Source organism: Tenrec ecaudatus, chromosome 5 (assembly GCF_050624435.1).
Source record: "Tenrec ecaudatus isolate mTenEca1 chromosome 5, mTenEca1.hap1, whole genome shotgun sequence".
In the NCBI taxonomy this organism is placed as follows: domain Eukaryota; kingdom Metazoa; phylum Chordata; class Mammalia; order Afrosoricida; family Tenrecidae; genus Tenrec; species Tenrec ecaudatus.
The window spans coordinates 18,708,029-18,725,230 of NC_134534.1; the positions used below are offsets into that span (position 1 = coordinate 18,708,029).

General features: G+C 45.6%; 1 protein-coding gene across 3 annotated transcripts in view; it reads right to left on the minus strand.

Annotated features, from left to right (window-relative positions):
- The window catches only part of MTBP (MDM2 binding protein), a 64,942-nt gene that overhangs the window by 7,257 nt on the left and 40,483 nt on the right, over window positions 1-17,202 (minus strand). For all 3 annotated transcript variants that reach the window (XM_075549320.1, XM_075549319.1, XM_075549318.1), the window contains exons 16-18: window positions 14,350-14,505; window positions 12,430-12,525; window positions 1,640-1,906 (exon numbers count right to left, since the gene is read on the minus strand). In XM_075549320.1, the coding sequence (XP_075405435.1) occupies window positions 1,640-1,906; window positions 12,430-12,525; window positions 14,350-14,505 (519 nt within the window). The remainder of the gene's footprint in view (window positions 1-1,639; window positions 1,907-12,429; window positions 12,526-14,349; window positions 14,506-17,202) is intronic.

Sequence of the window (17,202 nt, forward strand, 5' to 3'; positions counted from 1 at the left end):
TTAAAAGAAAACGATGAGCAGGTGAATGGGCACCAGAGGTGTGGTGCGTGGGACAGTTACGCAGTGGCAAGGAACATGCTTGAGAGTGATGTTCAAATGTTACATGGAAGGTGGGGTCACATGGTTTTTCCTTGCCACTTATGAAAAATGTCAGAGGAATGAGAGAAATGAACTATGTAAAATGAAAAGAGCTTGAAATTTTGAGAAATTCTGTGGTACTTATATAAACAAAGACACGTGTCCTACAATGTCCCCTGGGGATTTGGCTACACATTTTTTATAAAAGAGATTAATTGGATGGATCTTGATGATCTAACAACCAAAGCAGAAAACCCATCCCATCAACGTGGCCCGAAGGGACTGAGAAAAGAACACGAGGAGAGAAAGCCATCTGCATGTGAAATTCTACAGGGAGGGATCTGGCCAAAGGAGCTGCACCCGCTGCCGTCCAGTAAAAGGCCCGTCCCTGGAACAGCTCGGAGATCAGCACAACTGCTGGACGAAAACGGAAGCAGGGGGCGTCAGGGGGAGCCACAGCCTCCCAGGTTTCAGACTTGAATCTTGGCCACTCAGCTGGAGTGGGGCTGCCATCGTGAGTGTCAAGCGAATGGGGCTGGTGAGTAGGGCTGAGGGGATGAGGGTGCCCTGCCCAAGACACAGAAGAACGGGAGCTGCCAGGGCCTAGGGTTAGAGATGCCAATCAGATGGGCTGGGAGAGTAACTCCCAAGAGTGCCATCCTAGGAGGCTTAGAAGACAGAGCTAAAGCTCAAGGTCAAGTGGCTTCCACCTCAAGTCTAACGGTGTGGCCCAAACCCAGTGTCCAGGTGGCAGGCCATTGCCCGATGGCCTCAGAACAGAGGGTGGTTTTCAAGCCTCGAGAACTAACCCCAGTCGTGTGGGTGGGTGTGAGAGTGGCTTGGTGCCTGAGATCCCTTCTTGCCCTCCAACTGCTGCCATGTACACTGGGCACGCCGATGTTGTACTCACACTACCAGTGTACTCTAATGGCTGAAAACCAGCATTCTAATTCTACAGGTCCGTACACGAAGAGGGACGTTAAACTCCGGGGTGATATACCACAACTTTCACCCATATTTCATTTACAAACTTTAGAAAGTGAGATTTTAGGGTTGGGAGCTGATTTAAGACTTTGCTAGACTAACAGTGAATGGCTGTGTTCTGCACGTGGCAAGAACTTGAACTGTGGGTACTGACGGGTGGAACGTCTTGGACTGAATTATGTCCTTAAAATAAGTCCTCGCTCATCTGGCTGCGGTCGCAGTGCCCTTTGGCAATGTGCTGTCTTTGTTACATGGACGAGATAGAATCGATAGAGGATGCGACTTGAGCCAAACTCCTGTAAACTTCAAAGGCGATTAAAGAAGTGAGCAGAGAGAGATGGAGGGCAGAAACCCCAAGCCCTCTGAAGACGGAACAGGAGCAAAAGCTACAAGAAGGAGTCAAGGCCGTCCTTCAGGGCCAACGGGCAAAGCCTGACGTCAGACTTCTAGATGCCTAAACCGTGAGAAAATCAGTTTGTCTCACAGAACTGAGACAAAGGTTCACGTGGAAAAGACATCACCGTGGAGACGAACACGCTCTCCATCTGGACGCTACCCTGTGCATTTAATACGTCACCTTTTGGGGGGATAAAGGCAATTCGGGTCCCTGGACCGTCGCTTCAATCTGGGGGCTTCGGTGCGGAGTTCACTCTGCACGGCTTCGCCATCAGGAATGCTTCCCGGCTCGGACAGAACGGCAGGCGACGGCAGAGGGCTCAGCACGGTCGGCATCGGAAAACCTTCTCGGGTGCAGGTCGTCTGAGTCTCGTAACGAATAAGACGAGACTGCAGTTCAGAAAATCCCCCATCTCTTTCCAGAGCTTTTCGGCCATCCAAGCAATACCTAAAATGGAGAAAAGGTTACAACCAAAGCTCCCATTGAGTGCAAAGGACCTTCCCCGCCAGTTAGACAACAGTCAAGCCGCGACTTGGAAGGAAAGGTGTCGCCGGCCCCTAAGTTCCTAATGACTCGGCAGGTTCCCCAAGCAATCGGCCTGTTTCCCTCTGGGTTCAGCTTGGCCTGGCCTGCTACATGGCATGGCAGATTTCAAACCGAAGGTACAATCTGCTTCCCCTCGGACTGTGTTTCTGGGCAACAGATTAAGTTAATCCTCTGGTTTATTTTCTAAATAACACGGTTGCTGTTTGGAGACTTTTTAAAGCTCTACTCCCTCCGATTTTCCAGCAGGGCCCACAGTAACCACTGAGCAATGCTGACATACCTTACAAAGAGCAAGTTTCAGCACACGGATTAAAAGGGCTCACTAAGCTCAGCTCAGAACATCTTTTTTTTTTTTTTGAAATTCACTTTCCATCCTATAGACTTGATTGACAGATTTCCCTTCAGACTTTTCAGCCCCACTGTGAGGTTCCTCGCTAGCTAAATCCCATACAGGGGAGCCCATGTTGTTAGGACCACAAATGAGCTTGCGAAGAAAATGAATTAGCTACAGGCTGTGACCTTGAGAAGATCTTCACTGTTTTCTACAGGTGCCTCCTCGGTGGTTTCACACACGTGACGCTGTGGTGGTGGTGCGCTGTGGGCTTGGTCTAACTCAGGGATCCGGTACGACGGCACTGTCTCAGTCCACGGGGATGGTGTACGACAGAAGGAAGCCCCCTCCCCCCGCCCCGCACCAGCCTCACAACTGGGTCGATCTAGCTCAGGGATCAACCTACTTTTCCAACCACGACGGCCCTCTCTCTCCAGGGATTGGTCCCTCTTGATAGCATATCCGAAACACGGATTCCATCTATTCTTGATCCTAAGGAGAATTTTGCCTGCACATTTTACAAGAAAGAGTTGTTCATTATTCCTCAATATTCTACTGCAACACCACATGATTCAAATGCATCCTTTCTTCTGCAGTTTTTGGTTGCATATGAGGGGCTGAAATCGCTAGGGCATGGCTCAGCTGCACCCTAGTCCTCGAAGTGACACCTTCGATTTAGAATACTCGAAAGCCATCTTCCGCAACACACTTCTCCAGTGAGTTTGACTTCCTAGCTACTCCTTCCATGGGTGCAGATCATGGAACCAAATCAAGTGAAAGCCTTCACGTTTTTTATCATTGTGTTACTTATTGGTCCCACTGTGAGGATTTTTGTCCCCTTTACGTTGCGGTGTAGTCCGCACTGAAGGCACGGGTCTTCATCAGCTAGTCCTTCATGGTCTCCTGGGTGTCAGTGGTAAGCTTGTGCCATCTGCACATGGCAAGCTGTTTACGAGGCTGCCTTCATTCCTGATGCTGTGTTCTTCATGATATCACAGTAGGATGTAAAAATTACAACTTTTCTCTCTTGCCTATTCTTTTTACCTATAAAACTTTAAGATGCTCCCCAAAATCAGATTAGGCAAGCCATGAACTCTTGGTTCAACTTTAAAGGGCATCACTGATACCTGAGAGCATGGTAGAGGCTCTCAGAACTTCATCTCTTATGTTAGTGTACACTGAGATACCCTATTTTCACACATAACACGCCCATGCCAGTAATGTGCACACACAGTGGGCACAGGAAACCACTGCACCCTGAAAGAAACCCCATAATGCACATGCTATTGGGATTTAAATCTGAGCCCCTTCACTTACTAGCTAAGTGAACTTGGCCAAAATACTTCACTTTATCTATACGGTTTCCTTTATCTGTAAAATGAGAACTATAGTTGCTATCCCCAAGAGCTACTATGAAGACTCCTTGAATTGGTACATATAAAACATCCAGGCTTGAATAGAGTGAGCAACATGGTCAATAAATATAAGCTGCTATTATCATTATTATGACTATCATCATCATCATTTGCATTATACTCTTATAAAGCTGACCCGAGCCAGGGCATTGTCAATTACCTCATATGCATACCAAAGCTGAAAAATGAATAAGAAGGAAATTTGATGATCTAAATTATATAGGAGGAATGGGAGGGAAGGACTTAGAGACGTGGGGAGAACTTGTAAGAAGTTTGTGGGGGAAATTCTATTATCTTGAAATTCCATTTCTCCCCTGAACTTTTTCAAAGCCTTCACATAGTGTTGGCAAAAAATAATCAAATATGCCATGATCGGCCAAAAGCATGAATAAATCTCTCATGCAAGTACAGCCAGATGCTTCTTAGAAACAAAGATGACCAGACTTCACTTGATGAACTTTGGACTTTTTGTCAGTGTGCATCAGTCCCTAGAAACGGTCACTGTTACTTGTAGAAGGTCATTGAAAACCATAGGAAGATTCTCAGTGATTGGCTGTGAGGAGGGTGCAGAAATGGGCTGACCAACCTGCAGGAAGTGCTTCAGAGTAAAGCGTATTTCAATACTAACATGCATGTGCTTGCTTGCTCGAAGACTTCGACATGCATTACTTTCCGTCCGGTTGAACACCTTCACCCGAGCTCTTCCTAAGGTCAGCCCTTTAACCGAAGGATGCACTGTGCGTGCTGACTTCAATGGTCACTAAGCATGTCTTCAGAAGCACCACGCTGCGATTTGGCATTGAAACCACACGTTAATTCTTGAAACAGAAGGGAACGGAAAGAAAGCAACAGGGTAGAGCGTGGATGCTGGTGAAGCAAATAGGCTCGTAGGCTGAACGACGGCAACGTCATAGTTTCTGGGCAAACAATAACTAATGGTTTACAGGTCCCAAGAGAAAAAGGAACAGCCAGCAGAAGAGGAGGCTATTTTTAATTTTGTAACTGAGGGAGAGGAGAAAAGACTGCATCTCACTCACACACCAAGCAATGGCGGTGCAGGCAGGAGAAGTTGCCAACCCTTCTGGCACAGATGAAAGAAATGTCAGCGCACCAGGGGCTGCCGCGACCAACTGCCTGCCACGGCTTCCTGGCAGCAAAATCCAATTTGTTCCTTTAAAAATACACTGAATCTTTCAACCCATGCATCTTACACTTTAGAATAGGGCAGATAAGTGGTGGAGAGAGCTGAATTCCACTGTGCTGTAAGAAACAATGATTTGCACATGAGCAATTTGTCTAATTTATCCAAATAGTCCTTGATGTGAGTGTAGAGGGAAAGTCCGGGGGCTCTAGGGAAGAACCTTCTTAATAGTTTCATTATTTATTTTAAAATATCTTTTGAACTTTGTTTATACTTCATTACCTATCTCTACTATAACAGGCCCCCATGCTGGACATGAAAATCTTGAAAAAACAGGACAAAAACACAAGCTCCTGCTTTCACTGCACTGACCGACTGCAACGTGGTCCACTGGAGCTTGGTGACTCAAAAAGAGTGTGTAGGCATCACTGTACAAGAACACATTCGATTGTTTGTTTATGGGAGCAGGTGGCAGTGGAGAAAACTTCTCCATAACAACGGATCAGCAAGACAAAAAGTCTTGCTACAAAGTCACAGTGTTTCGGAGCTATCCAGTCATTACCAACCCACACTGGCCCGATGTACAGCAGAAGGAAGCACTGCCCGGTCCTGCATTGTGCTCACAGCTGTTACGTTTGAACCCTGCGTGGCTGTTCCATTTTGCTCCAGCTGGCTGCAGGGCTTCTTTCTCACCAACCTTCTACTTCTCCAAGCCTGGAGTCCTCTGTCAGGGTCTAGCTGCTCCTAGTTCAACGTACGCAAGATCAAGTCTCTCCATCACCAATCCAAAGAGCACGCTGGTTGTACTTTTTCCAAAACAAGTTTGTTTGTTCTTCTAGCAGTCCAAGGTACTTAACAATCCTCTTTGGCAACACCATAATTCAAATGCACCAGTCCTTCTGCAGTCTCATTTGCTGTCCGACTTTCACAAGCCTATGGGGCAGTTGAAAATACCATGGCTTGGATCAGGCATCCCTCAGTCCTGAAAGTGACATACTTGTTCTGCCACACTAGATTATTTATTTGCAAATGATCCATACAATAAGTGACTATACTATATAATATGTACAGAACTCCTCAAAGACATCAAAAGAAAAAATAATTCCTTGGCACAACTGTGGTAGTTACATAATCTGGTGTCAGTCTGGGACTTGAGAGAGGAATAAGAGTGAAGAGGTGGAGTCTAGTATGTCAATCAGTTCACAGCCAGAGGCCCCTATGTGTGGGCATGGCCTTCCCCCGAGGATTCTGGGAATGCCTGCATTTCCTCCTTGGACGTGGAGAACACATTCTCTCTCTGCTCATACCCTGGGAGACATACAGCTAACAAGACACATGGAACTACTCTAGTGCCCTGAGCTGGAGAAGCCACGTGGAGACCCCTGCCAGCACTGAGATGCTTAAAACACCACTGGATCTACAAGACTTCCCACCCACTGGCCTGTGATCCTCCTGCATTCAGCATCATGCATGTGTTTCGTGAGTCTGAAGAGAACTTTATAGACTGGTATCAGACACATGGGCTAATATAGGACTTATGGACTTGATCTGGACTGGGCTGGTATGGTTTCTCAATATCCAACTGCATATATATATATATACCTCTTTCTTAAACACAAGTGAGTGTCTATGAATTTGTTTCTCTAGTCTACCCAGACTAACACAATTCTCCTGGGTTTTTTCTCACCAGAATAGTTTTCAATTTTCTTAAAACATCTTCACAATCGGCCCCATGACTGTACTGTGTCCTTTGAGAAAATCTATCAGGATCACCTCTGAGGGCACCAAACTACATTGAACATGACCTTCTCAGTTGACTCTCGGCCTGGACTGTTAGGCTCGAAGATCCCCTAGAACACCACTACTTTGATTGGACTTTTTAAAGGCCCCCTACCAAGACTAAACAAAACCTACTGCCAACAAGTCACTCCTGACTCATAGTGACCTTACAAAGGATTCCAAGACTTTATAAAACTCTATGGGAGCAGTTAGCTCCATCTTTCTCCTGAGAATGGCTGGCCGGTTTGAACCACAGAACTATGGACAGAAGTCCATGCCTGAACCATCTGTGCCAACAAGGATCCCAGCCTGAGACTGAGACAACATGTCTGCAGCCACGGACAGGTCACAGAGGCCTGTGTAAGCACACCTTGTTTGGTGGAGAAACTGGAACCCTACAATCAATGCTTTTTTCACTTCCCCTTAGATATGTGCACACATTAAAAAACAGAGCTGTGTTCCCATAGGTCCATCAGGCAACAGTGCAGCCATAAGTCTTAATCCATCATAATACATTAACATAAAGAATGTACACGTTTCTCAAGTAGAAAGAAAATGTTTTGAGAAGGATGACAGTAACATGCTCAAATATGCTTGACACAATGGATGTAAAGATTGTTACAAGTGCTGTAAGAGCCCAATAAAATGATTTTTAAAAAGCATGTATATGCTTTATCAATTCTATCAATGTATGTGTACCATTAAGACTTTCTGATAGTAAAATGAAAATAATAGAAGAAAAAGGTTGAGAAATGAGATTTTGAACGAACAAAAGCAAACCATAACATTTGGGGGAAATAATCTAAAATAAGTTTATGTGAGTAGACCTTTAGGCATCAGTTAAAATGGAATTACTGTGGCTGTTGTGGGGTAAGCAGTGGACTGTTAACCACAAGGTTCGAGGTTCAAACATACCAGCAGCCCCATGAGAGAGAAATGAAGCCATCTACTCCCATAAGGCTTTACTGCTTACGAAACCCTATATGGAGTCACTATGAGTCATAAGCAACTTGATGGCAGTGGGATTCTATTAAATAGATGGCCTGGTGGTGCTGTGTATTAAGCAATGGGCTGCTAACCTGGAGGAAGGTGGTTCAAGTCCATCCACCATTCTGCAGAAGATGAGACTGCTTGCTACCATAAAAATGTAAAGTTTCAGAAACCCTATATATGGTTGCTAGGAGCCTGGTAGTGTGGTGGGTCGTGAGGTGGTGTGTTGCTGACTACAAGGTAAGCCGTTGAAAACTACCAGCCACTCCATGGGAGAAAGATGAGCTATCTGGTCCCATAAAGCTTTACAGTCTCAGGAACCTATTCTACCCTGTTCTGTAAGATCCACATGAGTTGGAATCAACTTCACATTACTTGGCTTTATTATTATTATTAATATTTTTAATTTCTATTGAAACCAATGCTTCTGTGAGTTTCTGAGGCAGAATGGAAGAAAAACACGTGGCATGAGGTCAATGTTTTGGCTGTGCAGCAAAGAAAATGTTAATACTGCTTCACTTTCTAAAAGTCAACACGATCATAATCACGTAAACACAAGTTACATATCACTTACATGATAAATATTTAAACACGGTTAGTAGGTTTCACTCTCAGGCACCTTGGTGGTACAGTGTTGATGTGTTGGACTGGGATCTACGAGGTCAGCAGTTTTGGAGAAAGACGGGGCTTTCTTGTCCCCTAAAGAGTTACAGTCTCGAACACTACAGAGGCAGTCCTACCCTGTCCTCTGGGGTCACTGTGAGTCAGCATGGCCTGGATTGCCGTGTTAAACAAAATGCTTGAGCTACTGCCTACAGTTCAGATGAAATATTTTAATTAAAAACATGAAAATTAACAAATAAAGAGTTGATTCCCTTTTGTGTTGTTCATCTTCACAACTCACACGAGGGGGTCAGTAATGTATGGAGACATTACGAAATATCAATGTAAGGAGACCCTTTGGAATAAAGCCGCAGTCACCAGGGAACCCCAAAAAAATCAAACAAAGCAGTTACTTCTGGGGACTGGAAGCAGACAGTAATAAGGAAAGAAATTGTTGGTTTTCATTATGAACTTTTCGGTACTGTTTAATATCTAGGCCTTTAATAAAATTAAAAGGGCCCAGAAAAAATATATCCTATCATCAAATGTTTATACACCAGAACAAAGAAGCTTTCACTTAAATGTGATTAAGGTAAATGTAGTTCAAATAAAAAGTATAATTTATCATCCTTGACACAAAAGAGTGCAGAGCTAAAAATATGAATTGGAAGGCTCAGTGAAATTAAAGCCTACTTCAAAGACGACTCCTAACCTTTTGATGATAGAAGGAAAACAAGAGGCTTCTCAAATACGGAACCCTTCGTCAAATAGCACCTAGAAGGGGGACCAGTGATATTTCTGGATTCATTATTGGATGCTGTCCTTCTTATTGCTCGTTTCAAAAGGTTCCTCACATTCCTACTGCAGCTGCGATTATTTTTTATTCGATACCTAGATGTTTAAGGTCCAGTGACTATATGATTTCGATACTACAGAGAACACAAATAAAGACTTAAAAAAGATCCAAGCAAACCTATAGATGGACAGAAGCATCTAGGCCTAGGCAGTGGACGTGCCAGAGGAAGGCCGTGTAACTTCTTTGCAGTTTTAAAGGCAGCCCTTCAAAACATGTAAGATGTCAGTAGTGATTTTTGAGCCTAAAACGTTCAACTTTAATAAAAATATTTTCTTTTACAAAAACAATAGTGAACTAAATGGCACTGTGAAATGATTACTGTGAGAGAAAGCTATGAGAATATGTTAAAAGAACCCAACTGAATGGAGAACAGGTTTAATGTAACCCCCCCCCACACACACACACACACACTCTCTCTCTCTCTCTCTCTCTCTCCTATCACACCAGATATTCCCTAAAGAAAATCAAAAAATTATAAAACCAAAACCCACAGGCACTGAGTCAATCTGACTCAGGAAAACCTCATGTAGGTCTTCTGAGGCTGTCAGTCTTCATGGGGACAGAAAGCCTTCTCTTGAACGCCAAATAAAAATCTCTATACCCATTCCTCACAGAAAAATATGCTAATATTTCAGTGACTAATGAACAGAGTTTGAAGGTTTTCTTACAGGACATACAATTTTATCGCTCGATTATTATTATGCAGTGAGCATCTCTCCCCTCATCAACGCTTGGTTTTCAATGGCTGCATAGAATTTCCTATCCAACATTTTGTTATGAACACCTTTTGGAAGGATTTTACAAGGTAAATCTCTCTACTCAGCACCTAGATGTTCACATTAGCATTTTCTATGCAGGCATTATCATCTATGATTTATCCCTCTATCCAGCCAACAGGGAGCTCTGGGGTGCAACAGTTAAGCACCTGGCAGGTAATGGAAAGGTTGATGGTTTGAAGCCACCCCGCAGCTGGCTGCTTGGGAGAAAAGCCCGGGCCATCTGCTCCCCTTAAAGACAGCGGTGACCAGAACACGCTCCCTGGAGTTCCTTTCTCCCACAGGTCACGCTGAGGAGTTCACCTTATGCTTCAGAGATACACCAATGGCAGTTTTCCTGTACTCTTTCAGGGAGCTGTGGAGGTCAGCACAGTGGTGAAACACTCAGCTGCTGACCTGAGGTTGGCAGTTCCAATCCACGTATCAGCGGTTGCTTTCTACCTGCACTGGTGGTCCCAGGATGGCTTTGTTTACCCTTTCTCCTGTGGGAGTAAGTTGTGGCTCTGTCCAGTTTGGGACTGGTGTGAATAAAAGCACTGTGAGTTACACAAGTCTGCTTATCTTATGTCTTGTCATTTCTCTTGAGAACGTCCCTCGTCTTGGAATTGCTGGGCCATAGGGCACGGTCTGTTTGGTCTGAGAAGTACCTGCCACATCCTTTCCTGAAGGGCAGTTGTCATCGCACACTGCCATCCGCTCTGGATGAAAGTCCCACTCTTCCACAGCGGTGCCAACAGCCTTTCCATTGTCAGCTGGCAGCACAGGTTATTTTATGGATGTGCCGACATGTATTTAAGCAAGCCCTTCAGGGTGGACAGTCAGACTGTTGTCAAGGTTCCGCATGTTCAACAGCACTGTGATGAATGTCACTCCACCTCTCGTTCTCTTACTCTGCTCCATCGGCGACAGCATGCAGGACTGTGGCTTAAACGCAAATAAATAAAAGCAGTAACAGTGGCATTTTTTCTTGCTGCTGACTACACAGAACTTCATTCTAACGCCAGGAAATAACATCATTCCATACGCTGACCCTCCTATCTAACTTCCCCTCGCATAGTCTTCAAAGGAGCCAAGTTCGATGTGAGCGGGCAAAAAGCTACCGACTGCTGGCATGACGTGTGCGTCCGTCCGTCCATCCTTCTCAATCCCGGCCCCCCTCGCCCTCTGCATCCATCCATGCTGGAAACCCCAATTCCAGCAGCATCGCTCATCAACATCAGTCAGGGTCCTCTCTCCTTCCAGGCAGCACCTTGTCCTTGTCGACCTCTGTTCACTGTCCAGAGAGGTTTTATGCCCTCAACGTCTCAGAATATCCCCATTTAACGATTTAATTCACCAAGTCACCAATGAGGTCTCTTGCAGTGACACCAGACCAAGCTTCGAAAAAGAAAAAGCATGGTATCAAGAATAGCACAGGTTTTTACCCTCAAATACAAAGAGTGGCATCCGTGCCGTGCCAGCCCCGACCACCGTGGGCCACACTCCAGTCGTGCTGTCCCATAATGTGGGGGAAGGAGCCCTGGTGGGGCAGTGGTTCCGCGCTCAGCTGCTAACCGAAGGAGGGCGATTCTGCTCTCTTTTGCCAGGTAAACTCGTTTTATTATTTGAAGCCTAGTCCACAGGTGCTCTGGGAAATTCCGTCAGATAGTTTCTGCGCTTGCTGCTCCCGCCCAGGGGTTTCCCAGTGCAGTATCTCCGGCAGGGCAACACCGTGAAGGCTGGACCGAGCACGCCCAGGGGGCACAGGCTCCTTCAGGGCAACACCAGCTGCCAGACACGCAGCCCTTGCTCCCTCTCAGATCTGCCGTGAATAACCATCAGGGCGCGTGGTTTTTAAAGTCTGTACAAATTAGAAATTAAGTTTACCAACCAGTCAAAACAGAACTTTTCCTTTGTTCACTAATAAAGCTGCTGCTTCCAGATTAAGGCAAAATCAACTCCCTCCTAAGTAGATCCAGGCAAAATTCACATAAAAATCACGTGCAAACTCCTACAAAATGGATCACCAGGGACTTCGAAAGGTGCCTTAAAATGTGTCAGCTCCATTTAATTTCTTGATGTTTCTGGAAATGGTAGACGTTCTACATAACCTCACAGAAGCCTCTGAAATATTTTTGTCTGGCTAGTCCACTGAAATTCTGTACATCTATTCACGTGGTCAACAAAGTTACACAATAGGAACGAATTTTATCTAGGTTCGTTACTGAGCATGTGCACTGGAACCTCAGTAAGCAGAGGACAAGGACAGGCCCACAGTGCGCACGCGCAGTTGAGGCGCCGGTGCACGGGGCTCTGAAGGAAATACCTCGTGACTCCTGGGTCACACTCAACCTCCAGCCACCAAGCGCTCAGAGAACGCGTTGCTGGCCCGCGCCCGCTGCTGCTCCACCGTTGGATGTATGATCGCTTTGACTCCGTGCCAGTTCGTACTGCGGCATGGCAGCCCTGCTGCACTCCCCCCCCCCCCCAACCACCACCACACAGTCCTAGGAAAGAAGTGGCACGGCAGAGCGGGGAGTCCACAGAAACATACTCAATTCCATGGTAGTGGCATCCCGACGCTTTCTCAAAAGGCAGGACCTGGAGTTTCCTGGGACTAAGCTCGGGCGTCAGAACAAACGTCTTCTCCCTGAAACAAAAAGGAGCCATCTATAGTTAAGCCTAAGGGTCAAGAAAGTGCCCGAACAAGCAAATCTGACTTCCTCTTCTACAGCCACCTCTTCTGTTCTCTACATCTATGAGCTGTCACACCAGAAGCCGGGTTCGGGAGGCCGGGGAGCTTTGCTTCTTGCAGGGGCTGTGCACCGAGTTTCCGAAGTTACCATGCTGTTTTGAGTTTAGGGATACATCAACATACGAAAACCGTTTGCAACAGAAATTCTGGAAGCAGCATTTTTCCCTGGAGGATTTTCTTCTTTCTCCTGTGAAGGAGTGTGCTAATGTTTCTACGTTTAGTCAAAGCTTTTTGTGGCAAGGAAGGGAGGGAGGGAGGGAGAGAGGGAGGGAGGGAGGGAGGGAGGGAGGGAAGGAATAAAGTCAGTTTGAATTTATGGTAACAAGAGAAGGATTTGCTTCCTATTATACCATGTAAGAAGGAGCCCTGGTGGTGTAGTGGTTCCATGTTGGGCTGCGATCTGCATGGTCAGCAGTTCGAAACCACCAGCAGCTCCTCGGGTCAAAGACTGGGCTTTCTCCTCTCATAAACAGTGATGAGTCTCAGAAACCCACAAGGGATCAGGCACTATGACTCAGTATTGGCGTGGTGGCAGGGAGTTTGGTTTTGGATACGTGTAAGACCCCAAGCTTCTTTGGTCAGATGTAATCAGCTTTACACCTGTTTAAGAGTCAGCACTGTATGATTATCAGAGGGACAGGAAGTAACCGCTAATCTCAGTTCTTCTTTTGCAACAGGTTTTCTGCCCGCAGAATAGTCAGGTGGGAAGGTGCTGAAAATATTTATGCTTCAACCCTGCCACCCCGAGACCTGCCAGTTACATCAAACGTTGGGTGAGTGCATTTAGATAAAGCTCTCTGGGTTGTGTGAGGCTGCCATCTCTTGCCCCACTGCAAACGCTGTTTCAGTACAGTGAGTTGTGCTACTGAAGCTCAGAAGGGGCTAGGAGGAATTTAGAGAATTATAAACTGAGTGGCTTTTCCGAGTTCATGACCAATTTCCTGCCCTGAAGTTGATTCCGGCTCAAAACAGGCTATAAATCTTGTGGAAGCAGAGTTCTCCCACAGAGCAACTGGGTGGAACCACTAACCTCTCAGTTAGCACCCCGACGCCACCCGTCTCCTTACATGGCTAACGAGCAGAGAACACCATCAGCGTGGGTTTAGAGGTCTCGGGGTGCCACCAGGGCTGAGAAATGATGTGTGGAAAGGGGGAAAGTGCTGTCACATTTTCCCTACAGCAACCGGGATGAGCAGTCCATCGGCCCCTGCAGATGCTTGGCAGTAAGCATGTAGACCGAATCGCAGAATAGTTCCCTTCCAACCACTATTCTGTCCGTGGTACGCTGGTTCTGACATAAGTCTGATCCCTCATTTTTTCAAAAACCATTTTCACTATTATGCCTTCTAATATCTGTATCTAGAAATCCAATCTTTATTTGTCTTTAGGGATGGCAAACATTCCATATATCCTTATAGATACCCTGAAGAGTTATGATGCTGTCCTGAAACATTGTACGTAGCACATTATTACTAATAATGCTACACAAAACCAAAGCATACAGGGGGCAGTCCTCTCTAAGCCAAACACTTTGGGGCCTTCACTTCCAGAGTGGCTAAGGTTAAAGGTGAAGATCACAGTCAGCCGACAAACTTGGAATCAAACTTAGAAATTTTGCCTCAGCACTGGGCATCAATTAACACGGAGGATTGGATACAATTTTATTTTTGCATAATTAGGAGGGGGAAAAGGCAGTCTAAAAGTAAGGTTGTAGCTTACCCCTTCTGAATTGGTAAAGGCTGAAGATGTCCAGCGGGTAAGCCGTCTGAGGTAAAGTGCTTAAGCAGCTCTTTAGCATCCAATAATGCGAGGGCGTCCCGTGGGCCCTCCTTGTGACCCAGCAACTGTCCCGACGGATGAGACAGTGCGCCCGTTCTGTGAAATAATGACACGAGTTTCATTACGAAGAGGATTCGAGCTCTCTGCCGTCAGGAAGAGGGGATGTCATCAGGGAGCAGGCTACCCAGGAAAATGGAAACAACCCACTCAGTGAAAGATGAAGCAACAAAGGAAAGCCTCTGCCAAGCACGCAGTGTCAGGTTATCTCCCCAGTCTCTAAGTGACCGTGCAGCCCCGGGTCACGCCAACGGCACCACCGTGACAGGAAGCAAACACGACGATGAGTTGTTCAGTCCTCTGAGGCCCCCATTCCGTAAAACTTCCTCTGAATCTTCTTGTCTTTTCTGAAAACCCCACATTACTGCAAATTTTTGAGGTGAGGTACTGAATGCTCTATTTTTTTTTATAAACCTGAAAGATTACTTAGAGCCCAACCATGAACTGAGACAATAAACAGAAATATCTCTGAGGTCTCTTGTAAGCATGCTTATGACATCATGAACAATTGCAGAATCAGCAGGACTTTCTTCTTTCTCAACACACACACACACACACACACACACACACACACACACACACCTCACTTGTCACAAACACCCTTGGAAAGGACAGAAGAGACCTTACCTGAGAGTGGAGCAGCATCTGAAGACGCAGCACGGTGAAATCAGCATCCCCAGCACACGGAAAACGAGTATCACATGTACGTGTCAGGTAGAGACGCTACTACACAACGAGTAGGATTTCAGACCCCGAGACAGCCATGTGAAATGACAGAACCAGTATCTAGACTTTCTGACCCAGAGGTACGCACCACTCCCATTCTACGAACTACAAAGCTCACCAAAAGTTTCCAAAAGTAGAATGGAGAAAATCCTCTAGTCTCAGGAAGGCGAATGAACTATCAACCACTTAGTTTGTCAACCGGGCACAACATAAAGTCTTTATCTACAACACAGAACACAAGTTAATTTCTTGACTTGACTTTGATTACTTTATTTCCTGACTACTTTCTTACGCCATCACTGTCCCTTAGTGTCGTCCAGTTTAGTGGCTTGCATGTTGTCTTGACCCTAGACGCAAATACCAGCAGGTCACCTGTGATGGGCAGAGTGCAATGGCACTCCAGATTTTAAAAAACAACTAGGAAGGCCTGGCAGTCCACCCCTGGAAATCCTGGCCAGTGGAACCGCTATAAACGGTAGCAGGACTACCTGAAATGGTGCCAGCCGATGAGTTCCTCAGGCCTTTGGGTGGACACTCAACATACAACTGGGGCCAATCGGCCTCCCCCAAGCACAGTCCACCTCAAGGACGCGGACAGACAGGGGCTTGGGGGCCTGCATTTGCTGATGCAGCCTAACTCAAGTGGAGATGAAATCGCGGTAAACAGCCATGGATAACCAGGACATGGAATGTGCAAACGATGGATTTAAGAAAATTAGAGAATGTCAACGTGGGAGGGAATGCTTGGACAACTACACCTGCACCCAAGTGAACTGCAATGGACTGGTATTGGCGGCGCTGAAACACGTGCTCTACTATGTCAGAAACAGCCAATAGAAGATGACTATCATCACATTCACGGCCAAAACAGCACTCCAAGAGCCATTCTAAACTACAATGATGCCACTGGGAGAATAATATGCATACGCCTACAAAGAAGCCCAGTCAATAGAATGAATATTCAAACTTATGCACTAACCCTTCATGTCAAAGGAGAAGAAACTGATTCACTGAAAATCACCTTTTCAACTTCAATGTGGACTGTCCATGTGGACCATGCCAGATAGACTACACAAGAATGAAATCAACCACAATACTCAAACTATGGACAAAGAAGCTCAATATCATCAGCAAGACAAGGCCACGCAAGGGCTAACTGTGGAACACAATAAAATCAAAACAAGTCCATGAGAGTTGAAATATGATGCTGAGCATATCCTACCTGAATTTAAGAGATAGGCAGATTGAATATTATTGACCATAAAATCATGAACAGTGTATTGACACGAGGGCAGTTTACATAAAGAAAGAAAATTATTAGGAAGACAAGAGAGAAAAGCAAAAACGGATGACAGAAGACACTTTGAAACGTAGCCATAGAGTAGCCAGAGAAAATGGGAGACATGAAAAGAGCTGAACAGAAGCTCTCAAAGGGCAGCTTTGGAGACAAAACAAAGTACTACAAGGAAACGTGGAAAGACCAGCCCTAGAAAAAGCACATTCAGCACTTCTCAAGCGGGAAGAACTGGAGGAAAACTCAAGGCTCGAGCTGCCACATTGAAGGACTCTATGGACAAAGACGGAACAACCTAACAGACATCAAAAGAAGATGAAAGAGAGGCATGGCTGTTGACACAAAGAAATGTCAACATTCAACCATTTCAGGTTGATCAAGAATTAACGGTACTGAGGAAAGAACCGCAAGGTACACCGAAGGCATTAATGAAAATCATGGCTCCAGGAATTGATGGGGTGCCAATTGCAATGTTTTACCAAATGATTGCAATGCAGAGAATGCTGAGTAATTTTTAGCAGGGGATTTGGAGGATAGCTACCTGGCCATCTGATCCTCTGAGGTCTGTATTTGCGCTAATTTTCAAGAGAGGTGACCCAGTAGAATGTGGAAATTATTGAAAAGTATCATTAACATCAACACAAGTTAAATCTTGTTGAAAACAACTCAAAAAGGATTACAGCAGTTCATCAACAAGGAACTGCCAGAAACTAAAA